This window comes from Oncorhynchus clarkii, chromosome 4, assembly GCF_045791955.1.
Source record: "Oncorhynchus clarkii lewisi isolate Uvic-CL-2024 chromosome 4, UVic_Ocla_1.0, whole genome shotgun sequence".
In the NCBI taxonomy this organism is placed as follows: domain Eukaryota; kingdom Metazoa; phylum Chordata; class Actinopteri; order Salmoniformes; family Salmonidae; genus Oncorhynchus; species Oncorhynchus clarkii.
Genome location: NC_092150.1, coordinates 27,344,710 through 27,357,127, shown reverse-complemented (window position 1 = coordinate 27,357,127; position 12,418 = coordinate 27,344,710). Strand labels below are relative to the sequence as shown.

The 12,418-nt window shown below is 40.0% G+C and overlaps 1 protein-coding gene across 5 annotated transcripts in view; it reads left to right on the top strand.

The window, feature by feature from the left end:
- The first annotated feature begins 1,369 nt into the window (after positions 1-1,369).
- Positions 1,370-12,418, top strand: part of LOC139406666 (SUN domain-containing ossification factor-like) — a 73,135-nt gene continuing 62,086 nt past the window's right edge. For all 5 annotated transcript variants that reach the window (XM_071149528.1, XM_071149527.1, XM_071149526.1 and 2 more), the window contains exon 1: positions 1,370-1,685. In XM_071149528.1, the coding sequence (XP_071005629.1) occupies positions 1,642-1,685 (44 nt within the window). In that variant the 5' untranslated portion in view covers positions 1,370-1,641. The remainder of the gene's footprint in view (positions 1,686-12,418) is intronic.

The window sequence follows — 12,418 nt, the reverse complement described above, 5'->3', positions numbered from 1 at the left end:
ATATATTTGGGACACATTCTATTGTATTATGGGCCATTTTAACAACAACAAATAAGTTCATTACAGGCAGTTCTCAGAAGGGCGCTTTTCTCAGTTGCATGTTGGGTAATGTAGTGTGTGCGTGTTTAAGAACAACCGACGGCATCCAGAGAGGAAGAGGAGAAGCGAGAGGGATAACTGGGCACGTTTTTTTTTGTTTTCTCTCACCACGCGAGGAGTTTTTAACTGCACTGCTAATCTTATGCCTAGCCTTAAATTAAGATAAAAGAGCAAATGCTTGTTTTCATGAATTTGTATTATATAGACAATGTTGATTAGTGGAAACAGTTGTGCCTGTTCACACGTGTATCTGCCCGCTCATTGGCAGTAATGGTCCCACCTGTTCTTGCCTTTTCCCTAATGCTTTCCATTTTTTAAAGACATTCGAGTATCTGTTCAATATAATGGATAGTCTGTGCATCCAACGCTGCTCCAAAAGCTCAATCGTCTTTACAACATCAGTACAGTCGCATCCCCTTGAAATAAACATTGGATATACCGGCCGTGTCACATCCGGACGTGATTGGGAGTCCAATATGGCGGCGCACAATTGGCCCAGCGTCGCCTGGGTTTGGCTGGAGTAGGCCGTCATTGTAAATAAGAATTTGTTCTTAACTGACTTTCCTTGTTAAACAAAGGTTACATAAAAAAAAAACATATATATATATTTCCTTGTGCTATACAGATATATTAGTATTTGGCAAGAAACGGGTAGAAAACAGTACAAGTCTGCCCATGTGTGAATATTGAACAGTTATGTTATTTTGTATAACTTTGGGCGTTAAGACATTATAGAATGATAAAAGACATTTAACTATACAGGCACTTGTTTGTTGAACAACAATATCAATGTCAAATAGACATGGGTGTAGGTATTTTTCAATTGGTGATGATGATGAGAGTAGAAGACTGCAATCTGATCAAGGATATCTTGGTTTTAAAATTGTAATAGTGAACTGCACACCAGGCTTGCTAAAAATAAGGAAACTATTAAATATGTAGGGTCATGTCATGACATGAAAAATGTCAACTCAACTAGCTACTAGGCATTTTCTTGTGTAGTCTATGCCATCCCATATATGTTGCCCTTAGTCTTTGGAAGTTACTCAAACCACCATTCATTACTCATCCTATTGCAAAACTATGTAATCCAAAAGTTGCACAATCAGATGTAAATATTTCAGGGTTTTATATTTTATTTTCTTATGGAGGAGACGCGTTCCATGTTCCAGCTCCGCTCAAGCAGAGGAAATGGGCGGAACCGTGCCTTTAGCACGTCACTACTTCTCTGTCGCTGCCTGATGCTATTGGCCGAGTGGAGGGGAGAACCACAGCAGCGCTTGGCGAAGGCGAGTAGCACAGCAACAGAAGCCAACTAGCGCAGAAAAGAGTCGGCGAAGGGTTGACTGAATGAAAAATCAACTGGCTAGCTACATCGAGTGTAGTTTTAGGAAAGTGTCACCCTCCCCCTAAATATTTATTATATTTTATAAGCAACAAACATTACAGTTTGATAATAGTTCATATTCGTGTTTACTGTATAGACACGAGAGGTTAGTACAATCCTAAAAGAGCGAGGATGTTGGTCCCAGCGGGAAGATAATGAAGCGGTTGCGCGTTTTGTTGGCGTGCCTCATCCTCTGGTGGTAAGACCTATCTTCATTCTTTTCATTGTGTGCTAGAAAAGTTAGCTTGATATTGTCATGTTTACGCCGAATAAATGACACCTTACTCGAAAGCAGCATTGGAAAGCGGATATTCTGACCATGTCTGTTCGTGGTGTGGGATGAAATCGATTCTTCCATCCTCCCATATGTAAAAAAATGAAGTTAGCCAGCCCAGACTAGCTGGGTCATTCCTAGTATACGACGGTGCCTTGTATGCCCCGAGCAAATATTATTCAGTGTAAGATGTGTATTCCAAAGGGCTTTAAATATAAATGTAGGCGTCGTTTCACCATAAAACAAAATATATGGATCTTAAAGGGAATTTTAGTGGATGTAGGCATTTCTACCATGTCCCAGGGTGCTAAAACCATTAACCGAAATGTCAGTTTTTAAACAACTAACGTTAGCAAAATGACCAAAGTCGGTTAAATTATTTGAATTCCATTTCGTTTTCTTTTTGTGAGCGTAATGCACAAATTGCGCAGTTCAGCTAGAGCAGGCCTTCCCAAACTTTTTTGGCCCACTTCCCCATTTTGATATAACACAAATGTTTACAACCCCACCATGTACAAAAATGTGATGTAATCAACGGCCAGTGTTTACTTTTTAATTTGGGTCTATGATAGTTTTACAAAACAGGCTGACAGTACTTTTTAAAGTTTTTTTTGTCATATTGCTGAGCGATTAGTGGGGAGGGTTTCAGTTCGGTTTAGGTTCGATTATTGAAATAGCGTTTTGGATTTTGGTTCTGATTATTTTGGTTGAATGCTATAGCAACACAGAATAAAACTATTAATAAATGTCCCATGATGGTAGTGACTTGCCATTACTAATTATTAACCATAATTTATTCACTTTAAATCAAATGTGTTGTGTATTTTACATTTGTTTTATTTGAGGACTTAAAAAAAACGTAAATCTAAGTCATCACTATTTTGTAGTTCTTCAAAGTAAATAAGGCATACTGCGGAGTCAATCACCTTTTGTCGTGTATTTTCAGGTAGAGATACCTCATGAAGCAACAGCTGCTCTCTATATGCCCTCATGATCATGCAGTATTGTCTCCCCCATGGCGCAGGACAAGTATATGCGCAATGGATTATGGTCATTTTAGTTAATTACCTCGTTTTATGAGCTAAACTGGTGAATATTTGCCTATTGGAAACTACAACTCCCTACTACATCGCGCAGCTCACAGAAAAAAACTGAACAACATAGAATTCAAATAATTGAACCGACCTCTGTCAATTAGTTGTTTAAAAAATGAAAAATTACCGCATTTCGGGTTCAATCTGAAGGAAGTATGGTTTGAAGTGGTTGAAATCAGAAAAGTATTGGGTGTTCAGATCTTCAGGCGATAGTTTTGTATGGTCTTCTGTGTAGAAACAAACTTCATCACTAGCAAGGTTTCCATTCAATTGGTGACAGATGTTCATGCTAAGTATTCTAAAATCCACATAAAGAAATATATGCATTTTCCCACCAGTGATGTGTTTCCACCAAACGGACTTGTTGCTGATAAAAATTAGTGCGTGACGACCTATTGCACACAATGTACTTTTTTGAAAGTTCAATGTGTTTCCGTGGCATTTCCAACTCTACCGATAGTTTTGTCAGAAACTGTTGCGATAAATAGCAAATGTGCATACTCTGATCTTGGCACTTGTGCTCTAACCAACAGCTCGCAGATACATTGCGGGTAAGCTAGTCCACATTATAAGATTATTATGGGTAATAATATTTTTATTTGTCAAACAGTAGTAAAGCATTGATCATCATGTCACCAGAATTAGACCCTCTCTTTATGGAAAGGAGCATCAAGATCACTGTGCACTTTCACCACCCTGTGAAGTTCATCAAATTATTTCATCAGTAGCCTAATAAACTGCATGCTTCCCGAGTCGTAGTGCGAGGACCACACAACATATCACGCCTGACTACAAGTTTACTTCGATGTGATGGCGTTTCCACCACCGTTTCTCGCATAATTAATTTTACAGACACAAATTTCCCACCATGTTGAACGAACATGATCTGTCGGCATATATAAAATTGTAACCAAACTTCCTGTTTCCATCACAGCTGTCTTGTTTTTTTTGTTATATGGTAGTACATTACTCGCATAAAAACTGGATGGAAACGTGATTACTAATGATAGTGCTTGTGTGCATTGTAAAGGGAAACAGATCACACCTGCGTCTTCCTGAGAGTCCTATCTTTCAACGATGGGGTTATAATATTTTGTAGCTTACACCATCCAAAACAGAGCCACATTTGTAGAAATATAATTACCTGTTCTGTTTATTACAACCACATCTAGTGTCTACCGGAGGTTACTGACGACCCCAGTTGTATTTTTATCCCCGTTTCTCTCGCAACCCCATTTTCAAATTGGCGACCGCACTTGGGGTCGCAACCCCTAGTTTGAAGACTAAATAAGTTGGTCCAGGAGTAAAAAATGACATAAATTGCATGGACTCATGCTGTGTGCAATAGTGTTTAACATGATTTTTGAATGACTACCTCATCTCTGTATCCCACACACAATTATCTGTAAGGTGCCTCATACAAGCAGTACATTTCAAACACGGATTCAACCACAAAGACCAAGGAGGCTTTCCAATGCCTCACAAAGAGGTCACTTATTGGTAGATAAGTAGACATTGAATGTCCCTTTGAGCATGGTAAAGTTATTAATTACAAGTGTTTACTCCTGAACTTATTTAGACTTGCCATAACAAAGTGGTTCAATATGTGTTGACTGAAGACATATCAGCTTTTCATTTTTTAAATTAATTTTTACATTTGTAAAAATATTTTTTAAATGAACATAATTCCACTGACATTATGGTGTAGGCCAGTGACAAAATGTCTCAATTGAATACATTTTAAAAGTCAAGGGGTGTGAATAATTTCTGAAGGCACTGTACCTAGCTTTAATAGAGGGTGGACAAGAATATAATATTTTTCATGAGTGCTATTGATGCAGCAATTATAGCTGTAAAACCTGCTAGCCAGCTAGATAAAAGTATATTAAGCAGTTAACTAGCTGGTCAACTTTTTATCCAGCTAATTGTCTTTTCTGCTTAAAGTCCTGCAGCATGGATGCGTAAGCTAACAGTGACAGGTGGTGGATTATCACAGGTCGTGCATTGATTAAGCCACGAGAGCCACTGACGCAGGAAACAATACCCAGGGCTGGTGACAAGTATGGCCAGTAGCATGACAGCATTCTAGCGTCAGACACCTACACAGCATAAGAAGTGTACTTTAAATAGTCTAGCTACACTACAGTAACGTACAAGCCAACGACTAGAGTAGCCTACTAAGTCTTTTCACTTGACCTTGGCTAGTAGTTCCTTCTCTCTCAACCAAGCTTTGTCTTATGTTGCCAGGACCACTACTTTTTTTTTTATAGATGTGTCAAAGTAGAAACCACAGCACTGCTCTTTTCCCTCACCAAACTGCTCATCAAAAAGACCAAGTCAGTCTCTATTGTACTCTTGCTCTGTCCTGATCACTGATAAAGGTTGTGTTTTCTGTATGTCTTCTAAAAATCTATACTGTGGACTTTTAATTGTCTAGTGGTTAATGGTTTACAGACCCTATAGAAGGGTGTTAATGATTTTCTATGGTAAATATGGGCTCTTTAGGCAAGCTACCATATGTGACTGCAATATGCCTCCTATCAGTAAACATTGTTGATTTAAGATCTGGTGCTGTGAGCTTGATTGCATGTAGTTAAATAAATGTCTTTATTGTTCTCAAACATGCTTTTGAACTGTACACACAGATGGACTAGGTCTATCTGTATGTTTGATTATGGAGTTAAAAGGCTTTCACATTTCTGCTCTTGTGTAAAAGTGAGGGAAGTTGTAACGTATGGCTCCGTCCCCCCGCGAGGTTAGGCTATAAGAAACAGACGTGGAAGTAGGGCTGGGCGATATGACCAAAATCTCACATCCCGATATAGGTCATTTCATATCCCGATAACGATACATATCCCGATATAGAACATTTTCTTATTACGTTTTGAATTATACTCAAGAAATAAAAGGTTCTTACTCATATTTTATTATTTCTCCTCTTATTTAGAACCTTTGTGCAAATTTTCAATTAAGCATGTAACAAAATATGAATGTATAAAATCTAAAAAGGTAAATAGAAAACACTTCAACTATAGTTGCAAACAAAATAAATAGGCCTAAAATGTGACTAGATCTAAAATATCCAAACCGAACTTATAATACTCTTTTTAATAGTAGAACTGATTTGAATTGTAGCAGCAAACAAATGAATACAGGTCTAACAAATATTGCTATGTAAAATACCAAATGTAAACATGGAACACTTTCAAGTTTAAATTATAGCAGCAAAATAAGGCACACAAATAAATATATAAAAAGTAAACAAAACACGCCTTCAAGTTTGGATTATAACATATCAAAACAACCAAAGTGCTGCAAACAATGCTTCAAAATGTTTGCCTTATGTTTCAGAATCTCAGGGAGTTAGTTTTACTGGTTGAGAGCCAGGAATACAAGCTGGTCAACTCTTTCTGTTTTAAGTGATGACCTCTGACATTTTACAATGTTCCCACTTGTACTGAACACCCGCTCTGGGGCACTTGTGGCAGGGATGCACAAGCATTTCTTTGCTAGCTTGGACACTTGTGGGGAAATGTGCCTCATGCTGCCTCCACCATTCCAGTGGGTTTGCCTCTGGACCAGCCTCCAGTTGGAGATGGAGGTTGAGCTCCTTTTCAATGGACTCTCCGCTTGACTGAGGGGCCGTTTAGCTTTGCATTGCTGCTTTTTCAAAGGTGCTGCTCAAACTCTTCTTTTGCTTCTTAGCAGGAAGCTCTAGCAGCTGCAGCTGATGGAAGGGGGGCTACCTCTGCTGACGCTGCCTGTTTAGCCAACATGCTCTCCAATTTAAGTAGTTTAGAATGCCCTCTTTGATTGTCGTGATGAGCGGAGTGTCGTCATCCTGAGGCTTGAGTACCTGGTTGTTAATGGAGGACCGGTTTCAAGTAGCAAACACTTGTGTTCTGCTCCCCAGACAAGACATCTGTAAACTCCATGAGGACTCCATGCCTTGTTTATGGACTCCAGAAAGTCCCAAGTCCGACCAAGTTGGGACCAGATGTTGCGTTTTCTTGTCGGCATGGAGGACCTGTGAGCGAGCTTTCTCCTGCTCCAAGACCCTTTCAATCATTTGTTGCATAGAGCCCCACCTGGTAGGGCTTTCTGTGATCAGCTCATGAGCAGGCAAGCCCAGTTCAGCTGGAACCTTGGCCAGTTCACATCTTCTCTTCCATGAATTAGCGAAAGCACTCACCAACTTCTTGTAGACTCCAACTGGTCTTTGCACTTTGGGTAGTTTCACACTGCGCTCTGTGTAAATAAAGGAGAAGATGCATGTTATTTTACAGGACAGGAAACGCATTCATTGCATTGTGTGTGGATGTGTTTAAATGTGCATTATTACTGTATTGTTGAGCCTTGTAAAAGGATCATTTCTGTTACTTTGTGACAGACAGGTTATCAGTATCATCATTCACTTAAGACGGGATTTACTTTGACTACACCCCCATATTCAGCCAAGCTTTTAACATGCTTGCACGTCACATAACAAACATAGCACCTTCAAGACATTTAAAATACAACGTGGGGTGGCCTACTATAAAGGTTTATTTTTACTGAAATATATTTTTACATTGGTAGGGCTTTCTGTTTTAGACACTCACCAATGACTAGATGAAGACAGTGGCCAAAACACTGAACGTATTGAGTCATTCAGCTGAGGTGCAAGGATGTTGTTTGTGACGTTAGCCGTTGTGCCACAGACTAGGTGATCCTCGCTCAGTCCCCACAACTCAAGAGCTTCCCTGAGACCTCTGGCTATTATTTCTCCCGTGTGGTCATCTGGGAAATAGCCTGTCTGTAAACACCGACTGCAGTGTGTCCAGTCTTGGATGAAGTGTATTGTCAGGCTCGTATAGGGCTGTGTATTTTACATATCTGTTGTTGTATCCTATCCATTACCTTGTGGATTTCCTCCTCTACTTTGGCCCGACACTCTTGATATAAACGAGGCAACTCGACTTGATCGAAGTGTTTTCGCCTTGGCATTTTGTGCCTTGGGTCGAGTGTTAGCACCAACTCAGTTTCTCGACTGTGTAAATTGGGGCCATGTCTTTGCAGATGTAAGTTGTAACGGTAGCTGTTACCGCCTTCCATTTTCGGGATTCTTTGCCATATGGTGTGCCGCGGGCAAAAGCCCAGCAACGTCTTGAGTCGGGGGTTTGTTTTGAGCACTCAACTACTTTTTTGGGTCTCATCCGCAGACTCTCTCCGTACTGTTTCACATTATTCTTGCTAGTTTCACATTATTTCACATGATTCTTCACATGATTTCACATGTGAAGTTTCACATGATTCTTGCATAGTATACTATGCAAAATGGGTCAACTTTGAGCACCTCCATCTCCTCTACGTGCCGTGTGGAAGGAAATTTGCAACACAAACAAACATGGAGGAGAGTGAACGTGGCAGAGCACGGAGACATGGTTTGGGTATGAAAAGTCTGACACAGACAGAAAACCGTCCTCTGCAAAATATGCCGCTAACCTGGACATACCATGAGACATGCATGTCTTCATCACTGGAAAAGATAAACGATTGAGTTTGATATCATTTAAAAGCTTCCAAACAGGGTTGTCAAACCATTTAATAATTTCTTGGATATATATTTTTTGAATACAGATTGGCTGTTTTGATTTTATTTAGTCAATTATGTGAACTTTTTAATATTTGCATATGTTATAGCTTAGACCCTATTTTACTTCATGAGGTTTTTGTTTTTTCCTGCCTTCGGTTGAGATACAATATGCTCTTGAATACAGGGTGGGTGTCACTTCAGTCATAGAATGGACCTATCCCTTCAGACCACAGTAATTTAGCTGGTACACTATTGGAATATGCCACAAAAATGGCCGTCGGACCACCCACCCTCAAATGTCAACTTAAATGTTCATGTCTAAGATTACTATAGGTTTATTATGGACAACTGAGAGTATAATTTAAAACAACAGATTTTCCCATTCAAGTCAACGTTCTCTGATGTGTGGACCTCCAACCATCTTTGTGAAAGTCAATGTCCATTTATTTCCATTTTAGTACATTTATCAACCAAAGCATGACACCCACCCTGTATTCAAGAGCATGGTGTCTCAACCCATTGTTCAAATCAAAAGGGGTGCTGTCAAAAAGTGCTGAAATCCATTTGATTTACCCTTTTGTTATTTCAGTTTGGACATCACAGTCCACTCTAGTGCTAGAAAGCTGACCTTATGGTGTAGTGTCTCAGAAGAGGATATATCTTTCCATCTCTACTGGTCTCCATGCCAACTGAATTCCAGTACACATTTCTAAGAAGAATATGGAATCATTTGTATGAAATCATCTACCAGTCCTCTGTCCAATTTATTAGTGTTGTCTTGACTTTTCAAGCATCAGCTGATGAGCTTCAGGCCCTTGAGTTTTTAGTGCTGCTGTTTTATTCATCATGACATGGTTGACATAGTTTGTTCATAAATAAATCCCAGATGTCTGCTGATGTTGAGTCTTCAGCCAAGCCTGATGACTTCAGAGAACTCTTGCTAATGTAAAATATTGATGATACATAAATGGAATTTAAGTTCTGTACCACTAGTTGGGTTACTAAATCAAATTTAGTAATGGACTAATTGGTCAGTTACGCAAGTTTCTAACTGTTTGAGCCTGACTTCCAACTAGACCTAACTCGTATTTTGAGCGTGTGGTCTGTGACCAAAATTTTGACTTGGCTGTGTGATGCCCATTTTTAATTGGTCGCTAGGGTGCCAGTGAATTTTTATTCTTTATACAACCTTTTTATTTTTAGCTTGTCTCCTGAGCATTGTTGTGGACTTCGAACATCCAATTACTGTACTTTTATTTTATGAGTGAAACCTAGGAAATGGAATTTACCAAAAGATCCAACTTATTTTATAGGACCCTACAACTGTAGAGTGATTGTTCAAAATCACTTACAATAACACCCTTTTTAAGATTGTGCGAAGGTTTCATTGTTGCTCTTCATACAATCAGTGTAAATGTGATATTGTCGATTTTAAAGTGTAATTTGTGTATGGAGGGTCGGTCATTATCAGCTACTTGTAATTAAAGCTAACATTTAAATAATGCACGCTTTCCCAGGCCAGTAGCTTTGTTTCCCTGAATATCAAGCCCTGCATGGGCATGCTCATTTAAAAGATGGCTAGTCATTATTAACCTGTCTCTGTATGGAATCAGGGTACATTATGGGACCCAGGTCAGGTCATTATTGCTGCTCAGCGTCTCAAAATTTGTGTGACCAAATCATGTGCTGGTGCTATCAACTGAAAAATTTGGTAGCACCTAGGGTTGCACATTTTGGGGATTATTCAGAAGTGGAAACTTTCCGAGGGAATTAACAGGAATATATGCAAATTAATATTAATACCATTTAAATTAAATGTTTTTTTTGCATTGGATATATTTAACGTATCATATGGACACAGAAACATAAACCTTTTACCTTATCATAAGTAGGCATAATTGCAAGTGATTAAATTCTCCCAATAGAATAAAAACAATATCGTTACGAATTGAACTTTTAATTGAGTTCACTCTTCACATGGGATTATTTCACTGAACAACAAAATTAAGGGAATATTGAATGATCCATCGCATCTCCCAAAAATGTTTTCAACATACGTAAAATGATAGTCTAGAAACTAAAGCTTTGGTTGTCTTCCTCTCAGGCTTCCATGTGTTCTCCCTGGACCTCCTCAATGTCCACCTCTTGAACATCAGACTCTCATCTTCACTGCCATTTTCCAACCTTGTTGAGGATGGCTCATTGTCAGGCTCAAAAAGCCTCAAAATTGGCTGTATGGCCACCAATTTTTCGACCCTTGTATTGGTCAGCCTGTTAAGTGCTTTGGTGTGTGTGTTCCCAAACAAGGACCAGTTGCCCTATGAGGCAGCTTATTTTGGAGGATGAGGGAGGCAACAGGGGAAAGAGCTTCCGATCCACAATGTCTCTTCCACCAAGTGGCTGTTGAGAAGTTGGCACGACTGCCATATTGCATTTTCATCAAAAAGCCCTTGCTTGGAAGTGTACTTCGCTAGACTGCTTAGAACCTTGCCCTCATCCAGGCCAAGGTGGCGAGACACAGTAGTGATGGCACCATAGGCCTTGTTGATCTCTGCACCAGACAGGATGCTCTTGCAAGGATACTTGGTGTCCAAGTACGCTGCGGCGTGTATGGGCTTCAGGCAGAAGTCTTCACGCTTTTTGATGCATTTCAGAACTGCAGTTTCCTCGACTTGGAGCAACAGTGAAGTAGGCAGGGCAATACGCATTTCTTCTCTTACATCTGCTAGCAGAGTCTGAACATCAGACAGGATGGCATTGTCTCCCTCAAACTGTGCAATGGCTACTGCTATAGGTTTCAGGCTGCTTACCACTCTCTCCCAAAATACATCATCCAGGAGGATCCTCTTGATGGGGCTGTCCATATCGGCAGACTGTGATGTGGCCATTTCTTGGAGAGACTCCCTCCACTCCAGGAGACTGTCAAACGGGTGTTGCTGGGCAGCTTCAATGTGGTGCTCTTATTCTTCTCACTTTGCTTGGTGAGGTAGATTGCTGCTGTAACTTGATGACCCTACACATACCTAACCATTCCCTTGGCTCTCTTGTAGAGTGTATCTATTGTTTTCAGTGCCATGATGTCATTGAGGAGCAGATTCAATGCATGAGCAGCATAGGCAATTGGTGCGATGTGAGTGTAGGACTCCTCCACTTTCGACCAAGCAGCCTTCATGTTCGCAGCATTGTCTGTCACCAGTGCAATTACTTTCTGTGGTCCAAGGTCATTGATGACTGCCTTCAGATTATCTGCATTGTAGAGACCGGTGTGTCTGTTGTCCCTTGTGTCTGTGCTCTTGTAGAATACTGGTTGAGGGGTGAAGATCATTTAGTTAACTGTTCCTTGCCCACGAACATTCAACCACCCATCATAGATGATTGCAATACATAGTCTGTTTTCTCTATGATTTGCATGACCTTCACTTGGACTCTGAACTCTGTATCCAGCAAATGAGTAGATAAAGCATGTCTGATTGGAGGGGTGTATGCTGGGTGAAGAACATTCAGAAATTGTGTATCTTCCAATACACATTGCCTGTGAGCAACAGAGGTGAACCAGTTGCATACACCGCTCAAGCAAGACATTCATCAGCATTTCTCTGACTACGTTCCTCCATTGTGTCAAACTTCTGATTCCAGGAGGACAATGAGCTGTTGCTATCGACAAGGTGTCTGATTCATCATTTTCACCTCAAATAGAATTAGAGGGACATTTGTCAGAGGTTGCTTGTTGTGTGCGCTGAGGGAACTTTATGCACTTGGCCAGATTATTCTGCATCTTTGTTGCATTCTTCACATGTGATTTGGCACAGTATTTGCAAATGTACACAGCTTTTCTTTCTACATTAGCTGCAGTGAAATGTCGCCACACATCAGATGATGCCCGTGGCATTTTCCTGTAGATTTTGCTGTTGAAAAACCCCCAAATACAATTCCATGTACAGATAAAGTTAAGCAATTAGATTGAACGACTACTTTTGTAAGGTAAATGT